Source organism: Pollachius pollachius, assembly GCF_949987615.1.
Source record: "Pollachius pollachius genome assembly, chromosome: 3".
In the NCBI taxonomy this organism is placed as follows: Eukaryota; Metazoa; Chordata; class Actinopteri; order Gadiformes; family Gadidae; genus Pollachius; species Pollachius pollachius.
In genome coordinates, this window is record NC_136936.1 from 12,406,180 (window position 1) to 12,426,621 (window position 20,442).

At 45.4% G+C, this 20,442-nt stretch overlaps 1 protein-coding gene across 1 annotated transcript in view; it reads right to left on the reverse strand.

The window, feature by feature from the left end:
* The window catches only part of egfem1 (EGF-like and EMI domain containing 1), a gene marked incomplete at both ends in the record, with an annotated part of 50,858 nt that continues 30,416 nt past the window's right edge, over positions 1–20,442 (reverse strand). Inside the window, 18 exons of the mRNA XM_079731738.1 lie at positions 1–61; positions 176–263; positions 1,251–1,379; positions 1,762–1,890; positions 3,023–3,151; positions 3,514–3,642; positions 4,607–4,735; positions 6,085–6,213; positions 6,714–6,842; positions 7,607–7,738; positions 9,581–9,709; positions 10,075–10,203; positions 10,641–10,769; positions 17,207–17,338; positions 17,849–17,980; positions 18,350–18,475; positions 19,357–19,491; positions 19,756–19,890. Of these exons, the coding sequence (XP_079587864.1) occupies positions 1–61; positions 176–263; positions 1,251–1,379; positions 1,762–1,890; positions 3,023–3,151; positions 3,514–3,642; positions 4,607–4,735; positions 6,085–6,213; positions 6,714–6,842; positions 7,607–7,738; positions 9,581–9,709; positions 10,075–10,203; positions 10,641–10,769; positions 17,207–17,338; positions 17,849–17,980; positions 18,350–18,475; positions 19,357–19,491; positions 19,756–19,890 (2,231 nt within the window). The remainder of the gene's footprint in view (positions 62–175; positions 264–1,250; positions 1,380–1,761; positions 1,891–3,022; positions 3,152–3,513; positions 3,643–4,606; positions 4,736–6,084; positions 6,214–6,713; positions 6,843–7,606; positions 7,739–9,580; positions 9,710–10,074; positions 10,204–10,640; positions 10,770–17,206; positions 17,339–17,848; positions 17,981–18,349; positions 18,476–19,356; positions 19,492–19,755; positions 19,891–20,442) is intronic.

Sequence of the window (20,442 nt, forward strand, 5' to 3'; positions counted from 1 at the left end):
TCACACAAATGTTTCTGTTTTCAGAGTAGAGCTGAGTGTCGGAGATCCCCCAGCCCTCTCTCTGCCATGAGAACCAATCAATAATGAAAGCATTCTGCTTGCTGTGAGCATGGCAATGATTTGAGAAGCAGGCGTTTAACGTCCTGCAGTGTGATGCGTAGGACTGGGCCTCTACCTGGGCTGAGCTGATTTCACACTGCCTGCTCTTCTCCTTCTCTGGGCCCAAGAGGGGTTCAGCACTGCTGGGATATGTTCTAGAAGTTCTGGTTAAAAAATAAATCACACACACACACAAACACACACACACAGGCACACACAGACACGCATGCATGCACGCCCACAAGCATGCATGGACACACACACACACACACACACACACACGCATGCACGCACGCACACACACACACACACACACATACACACACACACACACACACACACACACACACACACACACACACACACACACACACACACAGTTGGTGGTAAGAAGAGATAAGGCACCATTCTTAAAAATGAAAAACAAATGTTCCCTGAGAGGAGAGGAGAACATGTCTTTTGGAGAGAGTGAGCGGTAGGGCTGGGCGATCAGAGGGGAAGTGGAGAAAGGCTGAGGCCCACGCTGGGAGCAGATTAAAATAACTGTCAGAGGATCGGAGTGGCTATCGAAGGAGACAGGGAGACACACGGAGCGATGGGGCTCAGCCACTCACACTTAGCCACTCAGTATTTCACTGAAGGCTGCTTCAACTTTACAGTCAGACACCGTCTGTGAAGAGAGGTGTGTGTGTGTCTGTGTGTGTGTGTTTAAAGTAACTATAGACACTAGTAGCCACACACCCATTTCTGTTTGTGTGTGTGTGTGTGTGTGTGTGTGTGTGTGTGTGTGTGTGTGTGTCTTTCTGTGGGTGTGTTTGAGTGTGACAGAAACTTGAATTTGTCTGTGTATATGCATGTGTGTGTGTGTTAGTGTGTGTGTCTGTCTGTCTACCTGTTTGAGAGTTTCACATACAGGCACAGACAAGCAAGTGTGTGTACGTGCGTGAGTGCATTAGTGCATGCATGCGTGTGTGTGTGTGTGTCTGTCTGTCTGTTTGACAGTGAGACAAAAAGATGTGTGTATGTGTGTGAGTGTGTGCTTGTGTTATAGAATGAGAGAGAGACAGAGAGACAGAGAGAGAGAGAGAGAGAGAGAGAGAGAGAGAGAGAGAGAGAGAGAGAGAGAGAGAGAGAGAGTGTGTGTGTTTTACCTTCTGTGCAGGTGGGCCCCAGCCAACGGGGCATGCAGACACACTGCCCACTACGGCCGTCACACTGGGCGCCATGGGAGCACTGACATGGCAGAAAGCAGCCAGGCCCAAAGCTCTGTCCACCACACTCTGAGAGAGAGACAGAGAGAGCGAGGGAGAGAGAGAGAGAGAGAGAGCGAGAGAGAGAGAGAGAGAGAGAGAGAGAGACAGAGAGAGAGACAGAGAGACAGAGAGAGAGAGAGACAGAGAGAGAGAGAGAGAGAGTTAATTGTTCAACTTTATAGGAGTTGTAGGTACGATTTAAGAGCTGTAACCAAAGTTAGATTTATTATTTAAAAAAAATACTCTCAATTGGACCTACTGCACCTTTAACAGTAAACACAAACCGATATATATAAAGAATAAAAAAAATAAATAAATAAAATAATAAAAAACAATAAAGAAAGAATAATTTAGAGTTTTTCTTTGTATTAATCCCTCTGAAATGGAAGTATTAGACGGTGAACGCTACCTTCTTCACACCTCCGCCCCGCCCTTCCTGGGGGGCACAGACACTGGCCCGTGGCTGGGTTGCATGGAGACCCCCCTGCACAGTCGCACGACTGCTGACATTCATGCCCATACCTCCCCGACTCACATCCTAAAGCACACACACACACACACACACACACACACACACACACACACACACACACACACACACACACACACACACACACACACACACACAAACATAAACATAAAGTGTCTATGGCTGCCTTGCTGCTCACTATAATCTCCTGCTGGGGTGGAAGTGGCCATTTAGGCCCCCACACTCCTGCCGAGGGCCCCCCTACCCTGGGTGTGGGCAGGGGTTCGGGAGGGTAAGTAGGGAAGGGGGGAATGGATGCATCAGCAATGCTTTAAGCAGCCTAGAAAAACATGTCTCCCACCAAATTCTACCTGCTCACCTATGAATCTTTTACTCTGTCTTTAAATTACTACTGCCTTCCTGCCTGTAGTAATTTAGACGATATTCCAGATCAAAATGATATATATCTAAATATATAAAATAATATATAAAATAATATATATATATATATAGACATACAAATAAAACATATATATGTATATATACATATATATATGTAAACATAAAATAATTTACAGCCTATATATATAATTACTACCTGTAGACCTACACACGTCTCGCTTTGAAACCGTTGGGAATTCTGTGTATATTATGCTGTGTAGCCTTAAATACACGGCTTGTTCTGTACGTTTATTGCGCTTAAGTACTGCCTATACTTTCTAATCCTCCACGGACTCGATTCTGCGGGTAATGAAGCTCCTTCGCATCACTCTGCTAAAAAAACACATCTTTAACAGATTACTTTTGGGAGCGACCAGGTGGCCGAGGCTATTAACGTACATACCAGAGGGCTGGGAGTGCATGCGCTGCTTTCCTTCACCTGTCTTCTCCTGTTGGGTCGCTCTCTGTGTAAATCTCTCTTCTCTCTCTACACCGTGTCTATCCCTAGATCTCAGGACGTCGGCTGTCAGCTCTGACAAACAGCAGCCTGCATTTTCTTTTTGGTTCAGAGAGATGTCATTAATGAGCCTTGGGTGGGGGCTTGGGCATATCGCTCGAGGCTGCCTCCAGGTAGATCACGTGTACATTGGGGTTTAAACCCAGGCGTCCAACACCCTTACCCCTAGACTATTGTCGATGACCGTCGGTAGAAAGTATACAGTCACAGGGCTATGGATAGACAGCGGCCGGCCACACTCACGCGTCTGACACTGTGCTCCGCGGTAGCCGGGTGGGCACACGCAGACACCCGTCACATGGTGACAGGTCCGCCCCACCCTACAGTCACAGGGACGGGCGCAGCTGGCCCCGAAGAACCCGGACGGGCACTCTGGAAGAGACACAAGCATTCCCACAGGACCAGAATCAAGGTGGTGTTCTTGTCTGCAGAAATCGATCACTGTCTTCTGTGGTTAAAGTAATTGATACGCAGCAGTACAAAGACAAAACAAACACCTAGAGTCTTCCTACACATGTATACACAAACGCAAATACACCTACGCCCCCCCCCACACACACACACACACACACACACATACACACACACACACACACACAGTTTGAGTAGTTTTTATACTGCGTTGAACAGCCTTGCCTTGTCAGAGGAATTTCCCTGTACAGAGTGAAGTTATACTGCATTTGTGATAGTTAAACACTGGCTGACTGTGTATTTTGAAGTGAATGGACACGTACCTAGCTGACAGGCGTGGCCATAGAATCCTGCGGGACACGTGCAGCTGCCAGAGATGTGGTCACAGGTCCCATTGTTGAGGCAGGGACAGTCCAGAGCACAGCCAGCCCCATACTTCCCCATGGCACACGCTGTACAACACACACACACACACACACACACACACACACACACACAGACACACACACACACACACACACACACACACACACACACACACACACACACACACACACACACACACGCCAGCACCCTCACAGAAATGTCAGAGTGTAAGATACAAGTAGAAGAGCAAAAAAATCACTCAACAATAAAATTACAGGCAGTGATTATCTAACCTATAATTCCAGAGTAAACTCTTTTTTACTGTAACTCACCAGAAGATCGTTGCATGCTATGGAAACCAGAAATGCGGCCACACTTAAAGAGTCAATTATATAAAAAGTGCATGACTTTTGATTATATGCTTCCCACTTCGGTGGCTTTCAGACAGGACGCGATGCGATGGCTACCAGAGATAAATCCTAAAGGTTGCTGTGGGGGCTGGGGGTCTACGGGACACCCCCTTGATCACGGAAGGACGGTTGCTTATGACGGTCAAGCTGATGTTAAATCGAACAGCCCTTGTCAGGTCCAAAAAAAGTATTCTAGGTCTCGAAGTCTGAAGCCACATCCAACTCCCTCCCTTTCCACAGCCGCGGGGGTAAACCAGCGGCTGTGCTTCACTCATGCGGAGTCATTAGTGAGTTTGTGTTCACAATGGTTCGGCTCCGTTCCAGATATCTTACAGATTGGACAATGCTACCGACGTCCTAGCTGTAAAATATGATGCCTTCAATTAAAACTGGAAATGTGTAGATTTGGATAAACTGAACCCACCATTCTAGGAAAAATATATTTTTATATCAGTTATTGTAGATTAATATTATTTTACATTTATATTCAATTTTTGTGTTAATTGATTCAGTTATTGCCTTTTGTATGGGAGTTTATATAATGAGTTCAGTGTAGAGGTTCTGGAGAACCTGTACTGGAAATTGAAAGAAATGAAGTACAATGAGATTTTTACATTCTCTGCACTTGGTCGCATCATACCTCTGTCACACCGCGGTCCCGTCCAGCCCAGCCCGCACGTGCACGAGCCGCCCACCGGGTCGCACAGCGCCCCGCTCTGACAGTCGCACAGGCGCTTGCACAGCGTCCCGTAGTGCCCCCTAGGACACACTGGAGGAACCGCAGGAATATAAAACTGAGAGTAGCATGTGGTTGCTTAGCTGGAATCACATTCTGCATGAGGTAGCAGACAAATATAAAAGATAAATACACACACACACATACACACACACACACACACAGACACACACACACAGACACACATACACGCACACACAAACACACATACACATAAACACTCACACATCAGCACAAATTCCCAGACACACACACAAAAACACAGAGACACAGACAAATACACAAAACCATACACATGGAGCCCACTCAGTTTATTTTAGATCAAGTTCATTAGTAAGATGGTAAAGTGGTCGCATTTGGCCCCGATATAAAAGAAAAATCATGTTTCTCCACCGTAATTTAGATAGGGAAAACAATAAGGGAATCAATCTTTTGATTCCGACCACCCCCTGCCCCCTCTCTTTATTTATTTGTTTCCACGCCAAGTCTGTCGACACGGAACACAGAGAACAGGCTACTTAAAGGTCTCTGTAAACAGACAGCGAGAGCAGCAGTGATAGCACGTCTGCAGGCACACTGATGGGGAGCGCTGGCAGAGAGAGAGAGGTAGGGATAGAGAGAGAGAGAGAGAGAGAGAGAGAGAGAGAGAAAGAGAGAGAGAGAGAGAGAGAGAGAGGTAGGGAGGATGCGAGTGAGACAGAGAGTGGTAAGAAGGGAGAGAGATAGAGGGGTAGAGAGAGAGAGGGAGAAGATGTAGGGAAAGAAAGAGAGAGAGCACTTTTAAATGCCTGAGATGGAAAAACCCCACTCCTGCGATCCGATGGAGTTGCTGATGAGCGGGGGAGAGATTAGGACGAGGAGGGGGAGAAGAGTCCCTTGATCATCAGAGCCCCCTTATAACTGAGGAAATGGAGAAGGAGCTGCCTAAATATACAAGGAGAGGAGAGGAATAAGAAGAAAAACATTCACGGAAAAACTCCCTTCATTTAGGCCTATTGCTACTTTGTTGTCTCTCTAGATCTTTCAACCCTGATGGGGCTTTTTATATATGAAGTCGTCAATATAACTTGGAATGATGCATATTCTTCTCAAACTATTTTTAGTTATGTGTGAATGCTTATAGTCATTGCAATCTTTTATACCATGGGCTGAGATGCCCCATACTGAGGGGGCCGTCCATTTCACAGGGACCAATTTCAATCACACCCTCTTCCAGGGGGTCAATATTATGTGTATTAAGTCTTATCTCTCAAGGTTTTTTGTTTTATAATTTAAGGGACTCAGAAGCAGAGACTCTGGTTGAGATATAAGTTAGCTAAACAAATAAACTTGATTTGACATAGAAGCTGGAACACAAATAGAAAGATTTCTGGAGACTTTACCCTGATGGCACAAGTGGCCCATTCTCCCAGGGGCGCAGATACACCTCCCAGTAGCTGGGTGGCACTGTCCCCCTTCCCCGCAGGAGCACCGCAGGGCACAGTCCTTTCCAAAGTGTCCCGCAGGACAACCTGGGGGGAAATGAAAACATGACTGCAATCAGTCACCTCCAAAACAAGACGATGCAGCTGCTTGTGTAATTTTCATCAAACGTGTTTTTCATTCAAGGAGCAGGAGAAGATGCTGTGATGTTTCCACAGAATCGTCAGCATTTGTTACCACTTATCGCACTCAGCTGATTATTATCTGTCTCTGCCTTTTTAACTGGACCACCTATACGAAACAAAATAATAGCGCTCTTACCGATTTAACAATCCCATCAGTGAAACACATACAAACAAACACACCACACGCACACATACACACAAACACACACGCACACACACACACACACACACACACACACACACACACACACACACACACACACACACACACGCAAGCACTCACACACACACACACACATACACACACAAACACAGAGACACACACACAGCAGATTACGTAGCCCTCCTTTGTGTTTGTGTTTCATGTGTACTACAGGCAGCTGTTGTGGTTTTCTCTGACTAACCGGAGCTGCAGTCTGCCCCTATGAAGCCATCAGGACACTGGCAGGCACCGGTCCTGAAGTCGCAGCGACCCCCGTTGGTGCATCTGCACCTTAGCTTGCAGCCCGGCCCGTAGGAACCTTCCCTGCATCCTGCCAATCAGAGGACAGGAAGAGAGGACGAGCTGTTAAGAGAAGAAATGTTGTCTCCTCCGCTTATGCATTTCATTCAGACAACCATAAAAGGGACTGGGGTAAAGAAAAGAAAAAGGTATCACACCTTGTTGTTTATCTAGCATTGTAGCATCTATAGATAAACATGTATCTAATCTTACTTTATACTAGGCTTATGCACATTATGATATCATCCATTGTTAAATAAAATAGGCTTATATTTAACATGTCATACTGGAACAATGTTTTTTAAAATGTCGGTAGTTTCACACAAGTGGATTAAAACATGGGACCAAATGGATGGTTGGACAGTGACACTGGACTCAGGTGGGCCATGGCATTACAGAGTTTGGGAACCCTTTCATATAGAGATCATTTGTTAACTCTTAACTACCACACTTTTTTAAGAATGTCTAAAGGTCCTCATATATCAGATTATAACTCAGTTCCTGTGATGACTACATTCATGAATGTGGCAACATTGAAACATTACGCCTGATTGTTAATGCTTGCAACTTTGAAACATAAAAACAAGCTCCCTATATATGTGGGATTCCGTTGTCAATTTGAAGCCCAAGAATATAATTTGTTTTTACTTATTTTAACACGTACTTAAGCAGGATTTAGGGCTCGGAAAATATACATAAATAAAAGGGTTTCAATGCTCCATGGATCTATCAGCCAAAACAAGCACCATGCGTCATTCATTCTGGACAACATGAGTCATACAGAAGAGGACTTACTCAACCCACAATGCATCCCATAGTACCCAGTTGTACAGGTGCACTTCCCAGAGACAGGGTTGCATTGCTCATGGGTCCCGAAACACTGACATGCCTGGCTGCAGTTCAACCCATATGAACCAGCTGCACAAGCTGAAAGGAACACAATGAAGATAGTCATGAAAGTGGTCCAAAATAGTTTGTTGAAACGTGTAGTTTATACATTTAATACATTTATTTAAGTATTACGTCAAGTAAAAAAGAAAATCAACAATGCATCATAATGTATTCACAGATATATATATATTGTATCCATCACACTTAACACTCTTGCCCATTAATACGCACACACACACACACACACACACACACACAAACACACACACACACACAAACACACACAAAGCAACTCCCATACACATACACAAACACACCAGCGCATACTTTCACACACATTCTCTGTGTAGGTTCACATGCTGGTATCATCGTCACAGTCATGAACCAGGGTTCCAAAGACCAAACAATCAGTCACGGCGAGCGAGATAAATCTGTGAAACCAACTCAGTGAGTGCCTCAGAGCTGAGGCTGCGGTGGTGGTGGTGGTGGTGGTAGTGGTGGTGGTGGGCAGTGTGACGGGACGGAGAGATAAGAAACTCACTCCAGACTAAAGAGGCAATTAAGTGCGCTGTCATTATGCATGTCTGCCTTCCCGAAGGGGCCTTATCCGCCAGGCGAGGAGACGAAAACAATGCCTTCTGTTTTACTTGGCAACGGTGCGACTAACATTTATCAGATGTCTGGACGAAAGTTTGAGATGGAGGGAGGGGGGATGGGGGCAGAAGCGGTGAATAAGATGTAGAGTAGACTGTTGTAAGGTATGACCATGCTTAAAGTAAACAACAGGGTGTAGCCAAGGTACGGTGAGCTGTTCCGTGCTGTTTGTTTTGGAGGATATTTTTGCATTGGTGCTAAAAAACAAAGGCACAGTGCGGTTCCTGGCATTGTAGTTCATGCTGGTCAAGATTAGAATACGAGGCCATGTTAACAGTATCAATATCAGCCTAACTCTTTCATGATACTTCTATTCTAGCTGATCATGTTTGATTACACATTGGCTTACAAATCAATAGTACCAAAATGTCCATGCTCTCATCAGTACATACAAGTCAGACCAATGTAACAGAGCACGTCGTGGTACCCATTAGAATATATACTAATTGTAAGACAAACGACAAAGAAAAGCTAAAAAACATATTAATACAGACTTTAAAGCAGAAGAGAAAGAGAGGGTCAATGACGTGGGCCTGGGATGTCTATTCATGTTGAAAATGAATGGAAAGTCTCTCAGGATAATGAATTAATTTAGAGAACATTAATGGGCGACCATGTTTTTGCAAGGGCGGATTACCTACCCATAGCAATTTTCTAGTCTACATATTTTCCGCAGACATTCATCATTTATGAGTCAAACCATAAAGTCTATAAATATAGCAATGTAAAGACACACATACAGTATGTTATGAACACGGAGGCCGGTGTAAGACCCTGGCAGAGTGTCAATGTGCACACATGCATGCATACAAACGTCCCTTCACTCACCCTCCCATCCATTCATCCCTCCACCTACCTCCCATCCATTCATCCCTCCACCTACCTCCCATCCATTCATCCCTCCACCTACCTCCCATCCATTCATCCCTCCACCTACCTCCCATCCATTCATCCCTCCACCTACCTCCCATCCATTCATCCCTCCACCTACCTCCCATCCATTCATCCCTCCACCTACCTCCCATACATCCCTCCCTCAACCTACCCACCATACATCCCTCCCTCAACCTACCCCCCATACATCCATACCTCCCTCCATCTTACCATCCACCCACCAATGCAACCATCCACCATAAATAAAGTATAACAACAATTATAATTGAAAGATGACAACATTACAACCCGGGGGTTGTTTACGTGCTGATGTTACAACCAAAATGTCACCTTTCTGGCAGTGCTCCCCCGTCCAGCCAGAAGAGCAGCTACACCGCCCTGCCACTCTGTCACAGAGACCTCCGTTGGCACAGCGGCAGGTGTGGGCACAGGCCTCACCGAAGCTCCCCTCCTCACACTCTAGGAGAGACGGAGAACGCTCCTCAGGTTAAAACATGACAGGAGCTAGAGAGAACTCAATGTGGTCAAGGTCTAAGGATTGGTTACTCAGTATATTAGAACACGCCTCCATTTGACTTTTGGTGAATGAGTGGATATTTACATCTTAACCTCATAATAATCATAAGTCAGATATAGATATAACAGAATAAATATGTCATTGTGTACAACATTATGTTGCCCTCCCAAGCTCTCCCATTCATACACCCACAAAACACATAAGAATGTCAATATTGGCCAATGTTCCCATAATCCTTTAATCCTTGAAGATCAGCTGAAATGGCCACTAAGTGAAGGAGTCTAGGTTAATAGGAAATGCTCATCACCCAGATCACAGCCTGCTCCAGTCCAGCCAGCAGGGCAGAAACACTGGCCTGTGATCCTGTCACACGAGCCTCCGTTTTCACACACACACTCCTGGGAGCAGTGTTGGCCATACTGGCCGGCAGGGCAGGCTGAAACGACACGGAAAAAGACCGGGACAGACAGCAGTCAGCACAGATGGCAAATACTGCGTTGGTGTAAACGTTCTTTCCTTTTTTTTTATGCAAAATATGTGTTGACATCTGTATGGACATGAATATGGATGGCAAGGGTTGAAGAGCTCGCGAGTGCTGCAAGTGTGAGGAAAAATGTGTACACATCGAAAAATAGGAAGATGACAACTGATCACTGTATACTGTGGGTGTGGGTGTGTGTGTGAGAGTGGGAGAGGAAGAGAGAAAGAGAGTGAGGAACCGGGTGAGAGAGAGTCAGGGAGAGAGAGAGAGGGAGTCAGAGACAGACAGAGACAGTTCCATGCATGCATAGACTTTAACACACACTTTTGTACGCCTTGTAACGGTAGAGATGATGCTGACCCAGCTTTGTGCCACAGCGATGAGTCACCCACCTAACTGGCAGCTCTCTCCTGTCCAGCCGGCCCCACAGCTGCACTGTCCGGTGACATGGTCACACCTGGCTCCGTTCTGACACACACACGTCTGGCTGCACCGCATCCCGAACAGACCCTGCGCGCACCCTGCCCCAACACACATACACACACACACACAGAGATGAGCACGCACACACACAAAAACACACTAGCACGCACACACAAGCACACACACACATACACACACGATATCGCACACAGACAAATACACATGCAGAAACAAAGCACACAAACACACACACACACACACACAAGGTTTATCTCATAAGCACAAAAAAGGACTCAGAACAAACACTGTAACTATATAATCATACGAGGAACAGCGTTGAGGTGAGGAGAATTAAAGGAGAAAAGGAGTGGAGGGAAAGCTTTCTGTTTCTCTCCAGGCATCTCAAGGGGTTTCTGGAGGACACACGTTGTGAACTCTCCCTAATGATCGATGCTGGGCTGGCATGGGAGTGAAACAGAGAGTGGGAAACTTTGTAAGGGCTGCAGAGGCCTCGTTAACTGGAGCCGGTGGCTTGCTGCCGGGCCCTGGCTCTGGTGCACGGGACCACAAAATAGGCAGTGGCAGCAGGGAAACCCTGAATAAGATCTCACAATGACAGAGTCTGAACTTTTGAGAGCACTTCGCTTGGATTCATTAAACTGTTTTTTAGTTTTTTTGTTGTGTTTTTGTGTTTTTTTCTTTACCCTCTTGATGTGTACCGCTTATAAAACTTGGGTGGGTGTCTTTAACCAGGTCTAAATCGCTCTGACTGCAAGAAGGGAAAGTTTTGCGAAACTCCCATATCGTTTCCATCAGGCTCTTACTGGAGATGTGTGTCATGACGAAGATAATGGTTCACAAACACATTGCGCGCTTGCAGTGTGCGCTGTAGTGGTGACGGGCTGCAGCAATGGGGCCTCCCTCACACCCCGTTTTAATGATGTGGCTTCCATTACCCAGAATGCAGTGTGGTCCTGGCCAGGGCCGGCGGTGCGGAGGCATGAGGCTCCTGTGATGTGGTGGCAGCGACGGGCAACACTGCCGCGCTCGCACATCTGGCCACAGTCAGGGCCGTAAAAAAGCCGTCAGGGCAGCGAGTGGGCCAGGGGTAAAGCAGCATCCCGCCGGCTACCACCGGCAGCTCCACAACAGAGGAGAATGAAAGGCTCGGGTGCCAGCCCTTTTCTTTTCTTTTTTTCCGCGCCCCCTGGATCCCCCTCCCACCGGCCCAGCCTCCTCAGCCTCCTCTCTCCTCCTGCGTTCTCTCACTATCTTACCACCTACCGAAGACAGCTGTATCAAATTGCAGGGCAGGCGCTGCAAGGGCTGTTCATTTGCGGAGGCCGTGCGTTTGTTAAGTGAGCTCATATCCCACATGTGTGGCGTATCTGGGCCACATCAAAGCTTTCTACGGCTGCGGGGCCCTTCCCCTTGGGGGCAGGGGGAGGGGGATGGGGGGTATATAGAGGGCCTGGTAATTAGAGCACCTGCTGCGTCCACAGGCCCCGGCAACGCAGGGCAAAACAAATCCAGGTTACTGTGCAAAACACACACACAAGCACATAGATGCATACATTGATACACAAACACACGCACACAGACACGAATGTACACACATAGACAAATATATACACACACACACACACACACACACACACACACACACACACACACACACACACACACACACATACACAGTGCCGTCCTTGCTGGGAGATAAAGCTGCCAGTGCAGGATCTGTTTCCCATTCCAGGGTGGGAGCGGAAGGATTGTTTAAGTGTGGGCAGAGTCCACAGACACTCAGGGCGCTTTAATAAACACAGTGGGTGCCATGCATAGGAGGAACCCAGCAGTAGGCCGGCGCACAACCCAACCTTTCTACTGTTGTGATGTAAATGTTTTCTGTGAGCGGGACTTCAATGGCGTAGGAAAGAATGAGTGTTTATTCCCCTCCTCCTGTGATTGCTCAATTTGTCAACAATTTTAAGGATCGCGGCCTCGAACAAGCGCTACGGTAATATGTCGCAACACACGTACCTCCACTCCACTCTACTCTCTCTCTCTCTCTCTCTCTCTCTCTCTCTCTCTCTCTCGCTCGCTCTCTCTCTCTCTCTCTCAGCAGAAACATAACTCTTAATCTGCCAAACTCTTTGATTGATTGACAGTTTTGTTATAGCAGGGTTTTTTTATTTTCTTTCTTCCCATTTCCTCGCTGCGGCTCTTGTAACACACAGGGCCAATCTGGAGCTGGTTAGGGGCTTGGCGTCTATCTATCCCCTACATTATATACCTGCTGTTCTTACACTTCTCATTGGCCAGCACCTCTGCTCATTTACATAGTACTACTTGCATACCAATTTCTATCTTACTGAATCGAGAAAAAAATCAAATACAGAGAACACAATAATACTAAGAGAGACACCGCAAACGGGGGAATCACTCCAGTTGGGGGAGAGGAACAAATTGTGATGTTTTTGTTGTCATTCTCGTAAAAACAATATGAAAACCGAGTGTTTCCCGGCAGCTCAATAAGAGGTCCTGTTCTCCCTGAACCCTGCAGCAGGACGGTCCCCTCCACCTCCTCCACCTCCAGCTCCTCCTCCTCCTCCTCCTCCTCCCCCTCCTCCTCCTCTGCTGGCCTCAGGCCTCAGCCTCCTCTCGGCTCAGCAGTTTGTTTGGGGCCCTGCCCACTGCTGTGTTCCCACACTGACAGCGTGAGGCCAGAGCGGGGCCTGTGTAGTGGTGAGACCGGGGCGTTTATTGAAGCCAACCCACCGAGGACGCTGTCATCCTGAGGCAGCCGCACTGTAGGTCTACAGGGGAACTCTCCTGTGACAAAGGGAGCAGGCTTTTTATTGGATTTGGTTTACGATGGGGATTTCTGCTCTATTATGGACACCGCAGAGATGACCTGGAGGATTTTTTTCAGCAGGAGAACATACATTTTGTTTAACTTCTCTTAAGTACATGTGATTATAAAAACCCTAACCCTAATTTCAATAAAAAGATAAATATATTCACTACAATGTGAATTTTCTCTGTCTGGATCTGCTATTTCATATTTTCATAAACATTACACATCAACCGGTTTAAACATAACAATGTTTATTACTTGTGTACAACAGTAGGGGGCAACAAGATCGCATCTCCAAAACAGTGCAGTAATCCGTCTTTTGATATTTGCCCAGGGTTTTGCTTGTGTTTTAAGTGTTGCCTTTTTTTCTCTGCGACTTTGTTTATAGGTAGGACCCACCACCAGTACACACACACTCACACACACACACACACACACACACACACACACACACACACACACACACGCACGCACAGTGTGCCATCACCAAGAGAGACTGCATCTCTGGCCCAAATGAGCTCTTTAAGACATGGGGGATTACTTCCAGATCCCTGGTTGTGAAAGAGCCACGGCTGTCAGCCTATAAAGCAAGACCTGGGACCACACAGCCAGGGAGAGAGCAGGCCACAGAGTTAGAGAGCATAGACAGGATACCCAGAAGCATCTATGGCTTACTGGAGCACGTCAACGCCTATCGACTATAGGGGGCTGCCAGTACAATGACAGTCCAAATATATAAGCTTTAGCAGTGTATAAAGACTTGGCTTTGGAGAGATTATGAATAGGGTCTGTCATTTATTTTTCGGGATGTTACCAAAAATAACAAAAATGCAAATATCAATTCAGAAGAATACAATGCGGCTGACATACAGGAAGTAGCCGTGTAAATGGTACGTTGCAGTATGGAGAAAAAAAACCTTTTCATCCTCAAAGTCAGTGACGAAAACAATATGTCACAGCAGGCATGTGCCAATTTTGGTCATCATTATTCTACGTGGGGAAGGGATAGGCCTATGTTAAAAATTGAAAAGGCTGGTACCAGCCGATGGTGCCCATTGAACTTGAAAGGAAAGTATAACAGAATGTCTAGCTGTTGAAAGTCACAGTTTCAACAGTCAGCAGTCAGATGTGCAGGCCTCCTTCCTATAGCTACTCCTGACCCAAGAGGCCCTTGCAGAAGACTGCATAGAAACAGGACACCGCTGTTTCTATGGGGCAAAAAAAGGGCCCTTAAAAAATGAAAAAAAAAAAAGCCAGACCAATAGCCCCCCTAGTCTCCAAGGCAGACCCCCGCCAATCAGAACGAGGTCTGCGTCCTGGGCCATTAAGGTGTTATGACTAGGGATACGAAGCGACGCTCCGGTGGGACGCGCGCGCGTGATTTACAGTGCGGCCCGTGTGCCGCGAAGGTGGTTAACTTTCTGCGGCTGGTGGTACGGTGACGGTAAATCTTTCACCTTGTAATAACATGAGACCACTTCTCGTCAAAAAAGATCCGAAAAATCAAGATACAATACGTCAGGTTGTCAGGACTAAGTGAGCGCCGTCGGTGTGTCTTTGTACTCTGGAAACATGTCTGGAGGGCTTTGTGTGCTGCGCTGTCATTACCGAACAGGACGGAACCGTCCTTTCCATGAGAAGATCATACAAAGAGTACAGGAGATTTTGGAAATTCAACTGCACAACTTTTGGCTTGCTTGCTTTGAAGTGTATTGGATATCCTAGGAGTCGACAGACGTACATGGGACAAACTTGGCCATAACATACTCAGCGCAAAGCATAATTTAATCAGAGGAATGTCGCCCTCCAGAGGACATCGAAAATTATGGCAGTTATACAAATACCAAGTCAAGATAGATTATAAATTGGCTTTGGAAGCATAGCCTGTCTATGACAGCATAATCAGTATTATACGCTGATAAAAACAGATACATTTTTCAATAGAAGGTTGAAGTTATTTCCTCGGTATAGGCTATTAAAAGGTGCAAAGAAATAAAGGTCCTCTTTTCATCTAAAAAAAATGTTTATTATTTAATCATATTATTAAAACATTTAAATACAATTTAAAAGCTATAATCGTTTTTGACATATTATTATTTTTAATGGAGCAGGATTGGACAAAACAATCCTACCTGAAAGTACATTCATCCGTTCCTTCCTCCACCTCACTCTGTTGCAGCAGCATAGTTTGAGTAAACCTACACTTGTTATCATTTGTGAGTAGCTAGCAATCATTCATGGCTCACCAAAGAAATAACCAACCTTAAAAATGTCAACACCTCATTTAGTTTAGTGCAAAAACATTTTACTGCAAATGGGGCCCAGCCAGATTTGAAAATATTGAATTGTATTTTGGTGATTTTTCAGTCAAACACACTAGGACAAATGATGCGAAAATGGTGCTACATATGGCAAAACAAATATGAAATGGTGGGCCTCTTTAGATCTGTGGTCTGGACATACTCTGCTCTTATTTCTTATGTTTGATAGATGATGTTATCTAATCTAACAGAATGGTTTCAAAACAAGAGGTCAGATTTTCCGAGGACCCTAAAAATATAAATAAAAAAGGAAGCTAAAAGTCTATGGCTTTTGTTTTTCAACTAACTCAGAAAATGCCACAACAACTTCAAAATACACTCTGCATCTGTGTTTTTTTTTTCTGAAGTTTAGTCAAATGGAAGTTAATTTTGTTGTTATGGATCCATGGCTGAAATTTGATCCATTGTTGCATTTAACCCTATCCGAGGAGCACGGGGCCACTACAGTGTAGCGCCAATGGATTGACTCTATTTTTTAAGGCCAGTTTGAGAACTAGATACCCAGCAGACATAAACTACTGTTGCACGGGAGAACTCACATTACTGCACATGTAACGGCCACCCTCTGGGCTCAGACCCAACACCTTATTTCTATGATTCAGCTAACCATATCCATTTCAGACCAAAGTGTTAGAAAAGTTCTGCCCTGAAGGCTGAATGCTTCACCTCAAGTTTGTCTCAGACCAAAACATGAGGCAGGTGGAGAGGCATTCAGTGAACAAGAGAGTCGCTGAAGACCGTGTGGCTCTAAGGGGAAATCATGTACAGAGATTGTGCATTCGAAACTTCTTGATTAATTATACGATTTCACTTCTATGAGACCTGTATATCAAAATATTACGGACACGATAGGCCTCATAGTTAAGGTGTTTCACTTTGAGGTTGAGCTGCTCAATCTAGAAAGTAATAGTTATAGTAATAGTACATTTTTGAGTAGTCTTCAGTGTAATATTGATTGCTAGCTTTGATTGTTCCTAGCCTTGCATGTATAACTCATTTTCCATACAAAGTGTGACCCCAAATTACTAAATGTGGGGGACAGGACAATGTGGTGGCTAGCGTATTCTACGCATGGCAAAATTGGTCTGGGTTCAATTCCCGAAGTCCACAGCATGGATTTAGGCATCGTTGGCAAAAGTTGGACAACCTGTATGTGAATTAACTGTAAGCTGCTTTCTATAAAAGTGTCAGCTAAATTACTAAATAGTATAATTTAATTATGTATATTCACGACTCAAGTTTTCATTGGATTCTAAAGTAATTTTAAGAAACATTTTTGCAGTCAGCAAATAGGCTGTAATGATCATCCACCACTAGATGGCAGCATTCCCAACACTACAACATAAGTTAAACATCTTACTTTGTTCACAGTTGTCTCCAGTGTAGCCAGCATCACACGAACACAGACCGCTTACAGGGTCACAGCCCGCCGAGTTTTCTCCACACTGGCATTTACTGGCACAACCAAGGCCCCAGTGACCAGCCTCACACACTGTGGAAACAAGAAAAAGAGAATAATGCAAAATAAGAAAATATTATGCAGACTTGACTTGAACATGAATTTAAAACAATTGTACTATGCAAAATTAAAATAAAACAAGAGTAGCCCCTTATATTGCACATTGTGCAGTCACTAGTTAGCCAGGAGGACGGACAGATTGTCCAAGGGTTACAAATGGAACAGGACTGGTAGGAGCATTAGACAACATGATCCATGATAGCCTCGGGATACTCTGTTGATTAGACAAAGCTTATAGCACTTTCCACAGAAAGTAAGTAGCAAAAAACAGTCTGCACTAGAGCAGACCTCAAATTAGATGTAAACAATGTTTTGTAATGATATCAATCACTTCCTCGTGCCAAATTTCCAATGAAAACACTTTCACAGTGGTTCGTCCATCATGTTCTTTGGCAGCATTTTCATGAATCGTGGTATTTTATAAAATGTTATTATATTTGCGATCTGCTTCCCCTTTTTTGATGTGTTTCTTAACAAACTCACCGTCTTGGCAGAGCGTTCTAGCAAAGCCTGGTCGACAATCACAGACCCCAGTTTGCTTGTTGCAAGAACCTCCGTTTTCACAGGAACTACAAAGTGACCGGCACTTCAACCCCCAGAAACCATCTGGGCAGTCTGTGGAAAGAGGAAAGGGTATCTATTGATTGGAATTGAAAGGTATGCTTTTTAAATATGAAAGTATCTACAGAGTCATGTGTATTGTTTTGGATTTTGCCTTATTGTGCAACTCTCCCATATGTGCTCAAATTCTTGAGATTGTTTCTACTCGAACAACAATAAATATGCAGTCTGACCCTGCTTTCAGCCCCCTAGCTTTTGCAAAGAAAAATAAACAAACAAGTTATTGATGACAGTATTTGTATTAAATCATTACCATTCTTATTGGTTTAGCAAAATAAAGGGATTACACCTGGGGATATCAGATCATGTCAAAAGTATCAAGAACGATAAGCATCATTAGTTTATTGCTTAGGTTATAGTTACCTTTCTGACAGGACGGGCCTGTCTTCCCAGCAGGGCAGTCACATAGTCCAGTCACAGGATCACAGGAGGAGCCGCCACAGTCACAGCTCAGACTGCAGTTCTCCCCAAACTGTCCTGCATTGCAGTCTACACAACACACATGAATATCACTAATACAACTAATAAAACACATTCTGTATACACAATCAAACACCATTGAAATATAAAACAAGGGAATCTGAGTTAATTAGTAGGCCCAAATGGTCACAGTACAGCAGAGAGCGATGCAACACAATGCACTAGAATCCAAGCCAAGACCGAAAAAAAACACAATAATTGATTTAGAATGGGGAGCTTCTTACAAATAGTTAGGTTGATGCCAATAAACTCTGGAGTAGCATTTAAATAAATGATTCTTGTCTAAACACAAGATAAAGAACACTAAGGGAACGGAACCCAGTGAAAGCTAATGGTAAGCGTTTTGTAGAAGCAGAAGGCTAAGGTTAGGTCATCCCAGAGGGACATTAAGTTATGTGGGCTTAACAGAGGCTGGGCTACAGAGTGAGAGTGTGTGTGAGAGAGAGAGAGAAAGCTGGCTCACTGTTTTGTTCTATCAGCCAACAAAGCTGCCAGAAGAGGTCTTATGAGACCAACACATACTTGTTTTCCATTGTTGAACTTTCATACAAGAATACAGGAACATCAACTCAGTGCTTTTCTGCAGCTCTCCCTTTATAGTGTTCATGCCTATTCATGTGTATGTGTGTGTGTGTGTGTGTGTGTGTGTGTGTGTGTGTGTGTGTGTGTGTGTGTGTATGTGTGTGTGTGTGTGTGTGTGTGTGTGTGTTTGTTTGTGTGTGCATGCATGTGAATTCAAAATATAGTGTACATATATTGGATATATCTTCTCACTTGGTAACATATTCCTTGAATGGCCGCAGTTGATGAGAAAATAGCAGGACCAAAAGACAATATGTAACAATTCGAACCCATGTAACTCAATGAATCAACACACCAGTGAACCTCACCCAGTTGGCACTTGTCCCCATGTAGTCCTGCCGGACATTTCCGCTCGCACTCCCCGCTCGCCCGGTCACATGACCCACCACCTGGACACTCGCACCGCTGCTCACAGCCGGGCCCAAAGGAGCCCGGCTCACACTCTGTGAAGACACGGCAAAAGTGAAGCTGAGAACACACACAAGGATTAAAAAAATCGAGTACAACCAAAGGACTCACATGACATCAACAAACACACAGAGCTTGTTCACCTGCGATGCCTTAACCATCACCAGCACCAAGATGGCCTCTTGCTGATGCAGATGTGGTAATTCATTGATAAGTTATATCATTCTTTCAACGCTACGGCGGTAAGGGTCGGAAACAGTCGGGAGGGGGGGGGGGGGTCAGGGGAGCCGTGAGCTTACCACTCTGGCACCGCGGGCCTCTGTATCCGGCCTTGCACCAACACGCCCCCTTCCTGGGATCACACCCGCTGGAGCGCTGCAGGTCACAGTCGCATTCCCTGGAGCAGGCCGCGCCGTGGGTCCACCTGGGGCACGCTGTGGGAGGTAACCCGGGGCACAGGCCTCGGTCAGACACATGCGTGCACCGTCCACGTGCACGCATGTGTCTTGTTATGCAGGCGTCGTGTTATGTTGACCTTAATTAAGAGTGTTTGTGTGTTCAATCCGGGGATGGGTGAATGGAATCAAATGCATTTTTTTGGGGGGGAATTGCTTGTTGTTACAGGGCTGAATAAGGATAACAACAGTATACCAAAGACGTTATCGTACTATCGTGTTACTTGCAAGGCAAGCAATCCCCCAATCCTAATCCGTTCAATCCTCGGCCTGCTCAAGGGGTTCTGGGGGAATCTACCGACACCCAGTCGCCGGCCAAGAGCGTCCCTCTCCTCGGCAATAAACCGTGTGAGGAGTGAACCCAACCACACCCGGTCCCGCCTGACGCTGGCCTGTTTTCGTTAGGTACAGCTGTGGTCTCCAGTTACACCCTCTCCACCCTCCACGTGTCCAACAGCAGGGGATGCACCAGACAGCTGTGAGGTCCTGGTACTGTAGCAGCTCTCTCCCTCCATCTCAGCATCATCGTGC